At 42.5% G+C, this 13570-nt stretch overlaps 1 protein-coding gene across 1 annotated transcript in view; it reads left to right on the top strand.

Annotated features, from left to right (window-relative positions):
- The window catches only part of LOC309369855 (carboxypeptidase B-like), a 61912-nt gene that overhangs the window by 30366 nt on the left and 17976 nt on the right, over positions 1-13570 (top strand). Inside the window, exons 2-5 of the mRNA XM_081911248.1 lie at positions 3706-3957; positions 4050-4125; positions 10530-10654; positions 12631-12730. Of these exons, the coding sequence (XP_081767374.1) occupies positions 3875-3957; positions 4050-4125; positions 10530-10654; positions 12631-12730 (384 nt within the window). The 5' untranslated portion in view covers positions 3706-3874. The remainder of the gene's footprint in view (positions 1-3705; positions 3958-4049; positions 4126-10529; positions 10655-12630; positions 12731-13570) is intronic.

Genomic DNA, 13570 nt, shown 5'->3' with positions numbered 1-13570 from the left:
TAGAGATAGACTTGCTGCTGGCTTGTCAACCAAGAGACCTAATAGCTGGTAGTGAGACAATTTACACAAGGCTCGGCTTTTCAGTTAAAGTGAGACAACTGCCTTTCAGGACTTGAACCACAGTTAGCACTCATTTGCATCAAAAGAATGAAGATCAAAGAACTGGAGGGCAAAGGCACAATCTAGTTTGTGTTAAGGCACCTCTCAGGAACTCCCACCCCATGCCCTGCAGGCATCTCTCTGCTTCTGCAAACTTCAGCGGAGCTTAGCGTGTTTAAGCCATTAGCAAAGGCATTGGGCACAAAGACAAAGGTGCAGCACATGCAATTATTTGTTGCTCCCTTGTCCTCCACTGCAAACAGCCCCTGCTGTGTGCCTTACCTCATGCCTGCCTCTCTCCCATCCAAATCTGCAGCTGTGGAGGGGAGTAGAGGCAAGAGCCACCGTGCAGCTGACTCGGGGAATGAGGAAACACCAGCCCGGCTGTTTCCCGACACAAACACCCCAGTTATCTGTTGCCTAAGTGATGAGCAGGCACAAGTCTGACCCAGTATATTTTGCTGCCTGAGTTGAAAGGGCAAGCTTTACATTTACTTACTTACTTACTTACTTACTTAATTTATTTTTAAAAATGTTTGCTGCAAATTCATTTTTAAAAGACATCAGAGCCATTGACAACAATTATAATGCAATAGGAAGCACACATAAAATAAATAATGAAAATGCTTTTCTTAATTGTCTGAATAAGCCTGGCGTCAAAGAAAGGTTTTTAGCAAATGCTTAAAATTTAGCACAGAAGGTTCCTGCTGAATCTCTATTGGATGAGCAGTGGGCCAATGATACTGAAGGCTCAATTTCATGTTGATGTCAAATGAGCCTCATCAACTTGAGGAACATGGCAAATACACAGGCCCATAAAGAAGCTGACAGGACTGGTAGTTACTTCAACACTGGTAACAGGTTAATGTCCTCCACTACTCCTGAGGCAGCTGGCTACATGGGACAGCACCTCTGTTCTTCTGCAAAGGGGAATAGCCAAGGGGCCCAAGTGGCAGTGGCGTAGCGTGGGGGGTGCAGGGGGGGCCCGGCCGCACCGGGTGCAACATCTGGGGGTTAGGGTTAGGGGGCGCAAATCCACGGATTAGGGGTACAAATTACTTGCATTGCCCCGGGTGCTGACAACCCACACTACGCCACTGCCAGGTGGAGCTATTGGGGAGCTACTGACTGCCCCCCCCCCCAGTATCTGCCCCCTGAGGTGGTTGCCTCACTCTGTGTGACAACATGGCTGGCCTTGAGCAGCCTTGTTAAGTTAATGAAAACACAATAGACAAGGCAAGACTGCCACTCTTAAACTCCCCAGTCTATAGATTTGTATGTACAGATCTATATCCCAGTGTATAGCTCAAAGGATACAGTGTGCAGTTTGTTTGTTTGTTTGTTTGTTTGTTTGTTTGTTTGTTTGTTTGTTTGATAGCATCGATATCTCAGCACAAGGTCACCCCCTCTCCCCGAGTAATCAGGCCTTGGAGTTCTATCTAAAAAAGGAGATTCCACAAACTTGAAATCTGCTCACCCCCAGTTTATTGCTTTTTTGTGAGATAATGAGACAAATTGCCACCATTCCTTGGAAACAGAACAAACCACTTCAATGGAATTCTGTGTCACCAAGCGTTTCCCACCTAATATTTGATGGAAAGGTGGCTTTCATAAAAAAATGTCAATATTCTATGTACCTTGGCAGCTCGGAAGTTACAAGTGGCTGATAATGCATTATGGGCTGCGTTTCAGAAATGGTCTCCGACTGCTTGAAAAAAACACCAAGAACCCCATGCTGAAGGGAAATCTGTCCGACTTCTATATCTGAATATCTTCCTGCCGCTCAATGGGAAATGATGGCATCTACAATTTGTTTGATTAGTCCCTTTGATCATTTATTTATGGCAAGTCCTGAGCTTGATCACTCTGCATTATTGTCTTTGCCATGTTTGTGAGGCTGCTACAACTGTACTGAAATTTTGTGGATTTCACCATCTTCAACTTGAAAGTTCTTAAGGCTTAAGGCTGCTATTCTGGCAGCTTGTGATAGCTCCTGCAGGCACCAGACACAGCAGACCTGACTCCAAGCAAGAGACATCCAGGAAAATGTCTGCTGTGCTACAGAATTAGGTCAAATTAATTGTAAACTGAGTTCAGGTGTATTTGGGCAAGATGACTATCGAATGATAAGGATTTTGTGTTTAATGTTACCATTTAAGAAGCTACTGGCTGTGTTTTTTAATCAGAGCTCCAGGTGGCTGGACACTACTGGCCAATCATATTTCTTCATGACTGCAGAAGTGAGTTTGTTGAACAGATCTCATAAGCCCCCTTGTACCCTCAAAATCAGCTCTGGATGGCTGGGCACCCTATGGATCATATTTTAGGGGCATGGAGAGAGGAGGCAACATGGAAATCCCATTGTGCATGTGGAATGCCACTCACACACTGTAGGATGTGGTCCTTGAAGTTGTTTAATTTGCATCAACCATTCTTTTTATTTATTTCTGTTTAAAACTCCTGCTCAAGGTCCAAGCCAACCAGGAAGAAGAATCATGTTCCACATCTCTGTGACACTAGCCATAAAGATGACAAAGGCCAGGTTGCATGTTTTTGCATATGACTCACCGAAACTGTCTTTTATAACTTTTTGATTCATGAAAATGTCCCACCTAACAGCAACAATGGCTTGAGACATAACGTCAAACAATGCTATCTGAATTGGCAAGCTGCGACTGACTTTAAATTTCAAACCATAGTTTGCAAGCACACATCAGATCCTGTTTTCTAAAAGCACAAATCATAGTTTGCCGATCCGTATGACACAGTAAACTATGGTTAGCATAAGCTGGGAAAGGAGAAGAGAAAAACACATGTGAGAAAAATGATAGGAAACCTGTAAATTTGCAGGGGTACTACTGTCAGGAGCATGTCAGAGGTAAATCACACCATGCAAGTTGAAGTTAACTCTTTATTAGCAATAATACGTTTTGCTCATGAATTTCAGGCCTAATGGAACACAGTAACTCCTCTTTGGTAGGTCTTGCTTCTATGAAGAAGTTGCTGATACTGAAGGTCCCTGCTTCCCCACAGCTGCCTAAGCCCCCACCTTTCCAGGTTCTCCCCCCCAAAAGCAATCAGAGACTGCTTCTGCACATCACCAGTCCCTCCTCCACCCTTTTTATGCTTCTAGTTCTAGGAGACAAGGGGGGAGGGGAGCTTCTTGCAGCATGAGGGGAGGTCGCCCACAACCAACTCATCTCTGCCTCTTAGCCTCTCTCCTACTCTCCAGCTTCAGCTTTCCCTCTGATCCTGGACTTCTCTCTGCCACAGACTCTCCCAGCTCAGTAAGCCCTGTTACCTCCTCAGCTTCTGATACCTCCTCTTCTCAGTCTTCTCCCACTTCTTCCTGTGACCACTCATAGGCATCCCATCACCACTCCTCTTGGTGCTCCCCCAGATGATTCCTCCCATGGTTCCTCAGCGTCCAACCAGTCCATGACAACTGCCAATGGTCAAGTCACAATTTGGTATTAAATCCTACTTGAGTCACTAAAAGTGGGAAGAATGTGAAATAATCCACCAAGAATGGAAATAAAACTGTTTACCAACTCCAATCTTTTAATACATTAGCAAGCCTTGAGACTTTATGTTCTATTTTCACAGGTGAGCCCATACTACACATAGAAGATAAGTAGTCTGTAAACAAGACGAGGCCAAGAGAGTGATCAATCAGGGAACGTGTAGGCTGGGTTTACAGTTTAGCCTGTCAAAGATAAGGAACAGTTGATTATAAAAGCAAGTGAGAGAATAATTGACTCCCCCATTATCTCAAATGGCAGCAAATATGTGGGTCTTGTTGCTTCTTGTAGCTGTTGCCTCTGCTTCTCCAGAAGCTTCAGTTCACAAATTTCATGGGTAAGGATATTTAATATACTTGACTTTCACATTCTTGAAATTACAAATGACCTTTTCTGGTACCAATGATTTACTTCTGCCTTTTTCCTTAGGGATAAGGTTTTTCGTGTAACACCCCACAATGAAGAACAGGTTGAAGTCCTCCATTACCTGGCCGACAATATGCAGGTAAATTCAGGTGTGGGAGGATGAAATTAATTATACTTCTCAATTTTGAGAGTCCACTTTATTAAAAGGTTTGGGGGGAGGGAGAATTGTGGAGCACATAGAGCACAAGTTGCAAAGAAGCTGATTTCTTTTTCAGAAAGCTTGAGCAATGAAGCAAAACATTGGAACCCCATACTCACTTAATTAGGAGTACTTACAACTTATTAAACACAATGGGACTTGCAGCTGAATAAATACATGTAGGACTGAGCTGTTGGAGTCATCCTGGGGTGTCCCTGACAGAATCTTAAGATGACAATGTAGGTTAAAATACAAGATTCTGACATTACATAACGTTAGACTAGGTTTTGTAAGGCCCCTTCTAACATTATCACTCCCTCTAGTAGCAAGCTCAGATGTTGAGTGCCAATAGGAATACAGCAAAAACAGGGCCACTGAGAACAATAGGAGAGGTATCGGTATGCTCCAAGGAACCCCAAGGTTTGCAGTTGTACAACAAATAAGCTTGGTTATAAAAATCAACCTGTGTGTATTCTGATTAGACTTTCCAATGTAAAAAACTATAGAAACAATGGTACTAAGAAGCTCTGCTATAAGAGGCTGCTTTCTAAAAGTTTAGACTCCTAGTCAACATAATACCCTTTTTTATTTCCTGCTTGTTGTCGTCTCTTCCTTGAATGTTCTCTAAACCTCTCGTCTGTTCCAAGTTTGTGTTTTGTGACCTTGATGTAGATATATTGTGGCATGAGAAAAAACAACCAAAGATAGCAGATCTGTTTTCAATACTTGTGTAGAGCTTTGATGTTGAGAAATAGCTGCAGAAGAGAGGAGGGAAACACTGTAATCTGCACCGTGAGATGTGGCATTTACAATGATATACAGATGTAGAGGGACTTTTCATTGACCACAGGCCATTGTCAGGCTCTCTCTCTCGCCTAGTTCTGCTCTTCATTATGTCTTAAATGCTATGGGAGTTTTGATATGCACTTATTTTAAACCAGGGGTTCAGCCAGGTGTTACGTTGAATTCTAAGCATGTTTTACAAAGAAGCTATCAGTTTTTGCTCAGCACAATGGCTTGGCTTTGCATTTTGAACCCGGGATCTGGAAAGGATCGAAACACCCTTTATTCCTACTTCTACTGCAAGGCAAAACCACCAGCTGCTCCACATGCAGACACAGCAGCTCAGTGGAGATCATGCATTCTGCATAGCCAAGGTCCCAGCAGATTCAGTTCTCCAGTTAAAGGCTCAGGTAGCAGGTGTGAGAAAGTGACCTTTGCTTGTGAGCTTGGAATGCTGTCTACTTAAATGGAGCCACAGACTGATTTAGTCTAAGAGAATTTCATATGTGCACAATCCAAAATTCAAATTTAAAAAGATTGTTCCCAAGCACATCTTTGGAAACAGGAAACAAGACAGGTCACAGCCATTTCAGGAAATTATTATTATTATTATTATTATTATTATTATTATTATTATTATTATTATTATTTATACCCCGCCCATCTGGCTGAGTCTCCCCAGCCACTCTGGGCTGCTCCCAATCGAGTGTTAAAAACAATACAGCATTAAATATTAAAAACTTCCCTAAACAGGGCTGCCTTCAGGTGTCTTTTAAAAATAGGATAGCTGCTTATTTCCTTGACATCTGATGGGAGGGCGTTCCACAGGGCGGGCGCCACTACCGAGAAGGCCCTCTGTCTGGTTCCCTGTAACCTCAATTCTCGCAATGAGGGAACTGCCAGAAGGCCCTCAGCGCTGGATCTCAGTGTCCGGGCTGAATGATGGGGGTGGAGATGATCCTACTATTTTCATCCTTAATGATAGATGCTAAAGAGTGGAAGCAGCTCAGCTGTAAGTCCCACTATTGCCCTGTATGTCCAGCAACATTAGATATTGGCAGCATGCATGGTGGAATGATAAGAACATAAGAAGAGCTTGCTGGATCAGGCCAATGACCCATCTAGGCCAGCCTCCTGAGAAAGCAGCAAGCTACACATGCAGAAGTACATATATAGCTCTGCATGTGTCCCGAATGGTAAACAGTGGAGGGCAAAGGACTTTATGATTGAGAGAAGGGACAAAAAATACAACCTAGATACATCCCATAATCCTCTGACCACTAGTGTGGGCAGTAAGTAATGGAATGGCAATGAACATTCCCGACTGAAAGAAAAGGAAATGTGTGGAAGCTAACGTGTTACACAGTGAGAGAAAACTTGTATATTTATGACCTGCTTGCAATATATAGAACCAACCACAGTGTACAATAATGAAATAAAATAGTTGGAAGGGTCCAACTGCTTGGAAGGTGGAAGGATCTCAAGTTTGAAGGTTCCCACACATCAGAAACTCCCTGTAGAGAGAATGTTTTACTACATTATTATTCTCTCCCCTCCTTCCATTTATTAAATTGCACGTGTATCCATTTATATAGACATATTGATTCCATCACAATGTTTTAGCTGAATCTAAACCTGGTAATCTGCCCCAATTCCCTCAGTCACTATCTCTCAGGCTTCATAGCAATAAAAGCAATAAACTGAGTAAAATTTCTGATGCCTCCCTTTAAAGTTTTGAGAGAACAGGAATGGAAGAAGATGATAACAGTCAAGGAATTACAGTACAGTATGTTCTCCAGTATGTAACATGTTCTCAAACATGGATCATGAAATTGTCTGAATGAACACAAACAATAGCATACACACAGATGTACAGAGTAGCTGTGTGTTTGACCTGTAGCTAAAGTGTGATTATATAATTGTCTCCTCAGTGGTAATGTTGCAATCTTAACGCTGCTTACCTGGGAGTAAGTCCCATTGAATTCAGCATAACTTACTTCTCAGTAGACATGGTTAGGATTCTGCTGCAAATCCCGCTGAGTACAGTGCGGCTTACTGCCAGGGAAATGGATATACCGCAATATCATCATTGTAACCAACACAAAGGAGCCATAGGCTGCAATCATAGGTATAAAAAAGGTAAAGAACCCCTGGACGGTTAAGTCCGGTCAAAGGCAACTATGAGGTTGCAGCGCTCATCTTGATTTTCAGGCTGAGGGAGCCAGCATTTGTCCACAGGCAGCTTTCCAGGTCATGTGGCCAGCATGACTAAACCACTTCTGGTGCAACGGAACACCGTGACGGAAGCCAGAGTGCACGGAAATGCCATTTACCTTCCTGACACAGTGGTACCTATTTATCTGCTTGCACTGGCATGTTTTCGAACTGCTATGTTGGCAGAAGCTGGGACAATCCCACACTACACTTACTTGGGTATAAGTGCCATTAAACTTTGGATAGAATTCAGCTCTTGGGCTGTGTACACACTATACTTTGAATCACATTCCCTTAAATAATTTTGGGCACTGTAGTTTGTGAAGGGTTGCTGGGAATTTTAAGTCGGTGGAGGGTAAATTACAGTGCCAAAAATACTTTGAGAGAAAGAATGTGCTTTGAATGTGCTTGAAAAGTCCAGTATGTACACAGCCCTTAGTCATTATTTATGTCAAAGGTTATCAAACTGTAATCTGCAGGCCACTGGTGGTCCATGGAAAAGTTGCATAACAATTAAGAATATATGTACATGGTACTGGGTTTATTTTTTTCTGATGATGGGAAATTGGCTTGACATAACCTTGCTCACAAAATCAGACAGAACTATCATGTTAGAAAGACTACCATTATTAAAAATGTAAGCTGTGCATGTGCTTTTATTTGTAGAACAGTATATACCGTATTTTTCGCTCTATAACACGCACCCGACCATAACACGCACGTAGTTTTTAGAGGAGGAAAATCCGTAGGCATGCCACCCGTAGGCATTTCCTCCATAACACGCACAGACATTTCCCCTTACTTTCTAGGAGGAAAAAAGTGAGTGTTATGGTGCAAAAAATACGGTATATATTACTAGATGGCGCATCAAGGCAGTCAGCAATTTTCAGGTGATCCATTGGGGTGTTGGGGGAGCACCATTAGTCTATGCTATAATGGAATATCTCACAATGAAATAGACCTCTGAAACAGAATCTGAATTCCTCAACTTGGCTTTCCAAAACCTCTTCTATTAATCCTCAATATAGAAAATGTGCCTTGCGCTATCCTTGTGACTGAGGCTTTCGCTGAAAGTGCATCATAAATAGCACCCATTTAAGGAATGGTATGATACAAGTGTGTGTGAAGTAAAAAAGAAAAGCTTAAGTAAATAAATCAAGGCCACAACAAAAACAGGGCAGGAGGCAAAGTTATTTTTAATTGCTAAGCGAAGGCAGTTATATATGAGCTAAGGACAGAATTCATATTTATCGCAGTATATTTAGATGATAGCCTTCCTTGTTTATAGGGTTATAATCCCTACGGTAATAATATTTTGTTCACTGCTTAGATACCAAAGCAATAGGCACCTTTTAGATATGCTTCGTCCCGGAAAAGTTACTACAGATCCATTCAGCCCATCCAGATGAAACGAGGCCACAAATTCCTAACTTTGAAAGACAAGCAAATGTCAGCCTTGAGGTCATAAATTCACAAGTCATTTCTTTCTCATGGGCAACAGTGCTAACTAACATGCCTCTAAACTTTATTCCTGATTGTGAGGCACATCTGAAGTCTGGCCAAATCACACCTGTTCTCCAGCTGCTGAGAGGTTTAAGCTACCAGTCAACAAGGGAGTTGAGGCTTTGCAAAGCGATTGCGATAAGGTTTTAGAACAAATGCAGAGATCGCCATTGCAATGGGCATCTCACTAGATAATAGGGTCTTGAATAGGCATAACATTAGGATACCTAAATAGCCATCTTCTCCTATATGGACCTGCCCATTTATTAAGATTTTGCGGCAGGTCTCCCTTCTGTGCCTTGCCAACATCTGAATTGTATTTGGCTACAAGAGGCTCTTCTCCTCTGTAGTGGCATCCAATCTTTGGAAATTGCTTCCGCAGTGGGACCTACCTTAGAAATATGGAGAGCTGCCTTATATTGGGTCAAGCCATTGGTCCATCTAGCTCAATAGTGTCTAGAATAATGGGCAAAAACTCTCCAGAGTTTCAGGCAGGCAATTGAAACTGGGACCTTTGCCTTGTAAAGTAGATACTCTTGCACTGAGCTACTGCCTTTTGCACCCTCTCTGTTGGTCTTCCATCAATGAGCTGAGACCGTTCCCTCTTTCTGCAGTCGTTGGGCCTGCTGAGGTTCTAAATCTTCCTGGCATTTTACCTGTGAATGTTCTGGTGTCTCTTTTAGCTCTGATTTGTCTTACATCCACCCGTGTTTTATTACATTCAGTGGCTGGTGTTTGGAGAGAGACTTACCTTCTTGACAGCAGCATTGCTACTGGAAAAGCCTAGAGCATATTTTCAAGGTCAGGGCTGCATAGATGCAGCACTGGGTCCAATCCAATGCTTGCACTGGTGTGCGCATGCAACCTGGCCTTGCTGCCACCTTGCTCCACCCCAGCCTTATCCTGCAGAGATGCTGGTGTCAGGAAAGTAGCTTTGCCCCACCACAATAACCACCACTGATAATATCGCTATCTAGTGAGTGCAGGAACTCACTGTGGCAGCCCAAAAGAGAATATGCAACCACACCCATAAAAAAAATGCATGCAACTGTGTTGTTGATCCATTATTATACATACACATTGAAGTACAGTGCATATACTATATAACTAGTTTATTCGGACCAGCATAATTGTGAAACTATGCATAGTTTCCTAGGTGTAAGCTCCATGGGACTCAGTTGTGCCTACTTAAGTTTAATTTGTAAAACACACTAAGCCACCTTTTAATTAGAAATTCACTCAGTCATGCATAGAATGATAACTATTTAAACTGCTAGGAACTCCCATTTTCCTTATTCACTCACTTTCTCTGGGCTAATTTGTCAAAATCAAACTTGAAAAGCTCTGTATCACCTCATTTACTTGCCAAAGAAAGGAAGAACCAACCACACAACCTAATCTCTTGCCGGGTTAGGACAATTTAATTTAGGACTATGGACTAGTTTGCTGCCTTAGGAGCAATTGATTTTAATAAGGCATCAACTGTAAACTACCACTGAGTCACATGTAAGAGACTTTCTGTTTACATTGACCTGGGGGGTAGCTCAGTCGGTAGAGCATGAGACTCTTAGTCTCAGGGTTGTTGTGGGTTCAAACCCCATGTTGGGCAAAAGATTCCTGCATTGCAGCGGGTTGGACTATAGATGATCCTTGTGGTCCCTTCCAACTCTACAATTCTAGGATTCTACGCACTTGGTGGTCTGCTTTTATTCATAACAACACTGCTATTATTGCATGAGGTGAGGACATAACATTATGCAGCCAAATACAAACACGCCGACAGATCTAGGATGAAACTATGTGTATCTTTTGTTTTCATACACAATTTGTTTGGTTCTGTTCAGGTTGATTTCTGGCGCCCAGACTCTGTTGACCAAGTGAAAACAGAAACAACAGTTGACTTCCGAGTTGAAGCGGACAAATGTTCTGAAGTCGAGAGCCTCCTTCAGCTGAGTGCACTGGACTACAAGTATGCTTTTGCTTTTAGCATTTGCTCCATTAATATCAGTGGGTTAAACAATGGACATCTCTACATTTAGTGTTACATGTTTATTTCTCCCCCCCCCCATGAGTCTTCTCTGAGTTTGTCTAACCATGTGTCTTAAAGGAAGCCATGGTAAAATGGTCTTTAGACTGGAAATAGATGAGGTACAGATTGTTTTGCATAACAATAAATATGTGAAGAAGTGCTTTCTTTTGTCTGTCCTGAATCTTCCAACATTCAGGTTCATTGGGTGTCTGATAAAACACCAGAGCATTCCATGCACTAAAGAGGTGTTGTGCACCTGTCTTGTGACTATGAAGTTGGGACCCTGCACTGGTAGAAAGAGGAGGCCAGAATTTCTGTAGGGTTGAGCTTTTCCATACTAGCAGGTGAGGACAAAGTATCTGTCAGACAAAACAGAAGACTTTGAAAAGGATTTAGTCCTAAGAGGCAAACAAAGCAGGTAAGGTATTTGTGGAGAGCAGTAGGTAGTAAGATAGGTGGATCAAAAAACAATAAAACCAAAAAGGGAAAGGATTACGGAGTTTAAACATGCAAGATGAAGAGCATTGAACAGAATCAACAAAGTTGTACTTTATGCAACAAAGAGCCAATTCATGTTATATGTATGTATGTATGTATGTATGTATGTATGTATGTTTACACCATCTGTATACCATCCAAGGTGCAAGGTCCTTTAGCCACTTAGCAATAAGAGTGATGCTAAATTTGATTTAGCACATGTAGGTTCATGAATCCTTTTTAAAGCTGCAACAGAGAGCAACTTTGGAGTGGGGACTGAGCTGGCAATCAGGATTGGCAATCAGGGGGAAAGGCAAACCTTCTCTTCTGTGTTTAAGCACTGGCCAGATACGTTGCCATTTTCCGATTCCAGTTAGTAACCTGGCAGTAACTTTCTGTACTCCTTAGGGAAGCAAGAGTGCCTAGATAGCAAAAGAAGAGTTACTCTGCTGAAACACTTCCTCCGCTAATAATGAATGTGCCCAGTTTCCTGCACCAAAGAGATTGTCCCTGACAGACTTCAGTGAAGTGTCCTTGCTACAGCTAGAGGAGACGCGAGCCTTTGATGTGGAGCCGCAGTGCCCTGACATCATGTCAATGTGTTCATTATGAAGGCTGGGAGTGCACTGCAAACTGCCCTCTCTCACTCTTCTAATCCAGATCGCCATGATCAAGGGCACTGAGCTTGCACATTTCTTTCGCCTATACCATTTTATTCAGGCTAGGGAGAGAGCAGGGGTCTTTGCTGCCAATCAACATGCATATAGACAGTTCTGCAGAAGTGCTGGAAGATCAGTGGATCAAAGGCTGGAGACCATGTATTTCTTTAACAGATCCTAAAATAGTTTGAAAGAGATTATTTCTTCTACCTGTTGCAACCTCTGGTCAAATAACCTTTTTCTGATTTTTTTGGAACAAAACAAATACAAACTCTTTTTTTCTGGAGGCAAGCCTGGCTTGAGGATAAACAAGGCAGCAGCAAGGATATCTCTTTTCAGTGTGGTGTAGTGGTTAAGAGTGGTAGTCTTGTAATCTGGTGAACGGGTTTCGCTTCCCCGCTCCTCCACATGCAGCTGCTGGGTGACCGTGGGCTAGTCACACTTCTTTGAAGTCTCTCAGCCTCACTCACCTCACAGAGTGTTTGTTGTGGGGGAGGAAGGGGAAAGAGAATGCTAGCCACTTTGAGACTCCTTCGGGTAGTGATAAAGCAGGATATCAAATCCAAACTCTTCTTCTTCCAAACTTCCTCCAACTGTCATCTCTCCCCAAGCCGGGAAGCTGCATTTCATGAAGATAGCATTTGCAGGCAGAAGGGGAAGAAGTGGTGGTAAACATACAAACACTAATCACGGGGGTGTTAAGCAGAAATGGAGACACAGCAGCGGTAGAAAATGAAATGTCCCCCATTTGACTTGGTCCATATTGTTGCTTTGTTGCAGAGTTTTGATTGACAACCTTCAGGCTGTACTTGATGGGCAGTTTGACAGTCATATCCGGGCAACTGGACATCAGTATGAAAAATATAACAATTGGGAAACGGTAAAAAAAAATGTTCACGTTTGATTATCCTCCTCTGCTTCCTAATGGTAGTTTTGCTATGAACATAAGAACATAAAAGAGAGCAGTGCTGGATCACACCCAAGGCCAAAATTGGTTCAACATCTGGTTTCCCACAGTGGCCAAGAAGAGACCTATGGGAAGCCCAAATGCAAAACATGAGGGCAGTTGCTCTCTCCTACAACTTGGGGATAGTGAGCATACTTTGTGTGTGTTCAGTTCCGGGGTCAATTCCTGGTATCTCCAGTTGGAATTAGTGCTTAGCAAACTGACTCCATCATAATATGTAGTTTGTCTTCTGAGTTACAAATCCAAGGGTTATAAACACAGGCAGGGGTGTTCTGTTATTTCCCTTCATATTTTTCAGCATGTGCATCACCAAAGTGAATCTTGGAAACATGGCATGCACAATGCGTTGTATCACAACATCATGCTTCACAGTGCATCCTCCTCTGAGTGGCTATGTTTACACATGCTTTATTTGCAACACTATGGAGTGGAAGCCACAGGCAAAGGCAATGGCTGTGGAAGTTGGTGACAAAAAAATGCCTGTTCATTGCACGACTTGGCATGTTGGTAACAATGCCAAGGGAGAAGCTAAAGGGTTTGAGTAAAATCATCATGCATGAGGGTGCGTTGCAAACAGTATATTTTAATTTCCTTCGGAAATTAAAGCACTACAGGTGGGGAAAAAATGACTGAGCGTTATTTGAGGAAAGACGGCAGGTTTTTGACTGATCAGCCATGCCAGATGTAGGAAATATGCCAATCATGCAGGTGAAATAAATATAAATTGATATATAGTCCATCATGGCTTGAATT

The sequence above is a fragment of the Podarcis melisellensis genome (assembly GCF_964234715.1).
Source record: "Podarcis melisellensis genome assembly, chromosome: 5".
Classification (NCBI taxonomy): domain Eukaryota; kingdom Metazoa; phylum Chordata; class Lepidosauria; order Squamata; family Lacertidae; genus Podarcis; species Podarcis melisellensis.
Note: the sequence above shows the minus strand (reverse complement) of the source record. Positions and strands in the feature narration are given on the sequence as shown.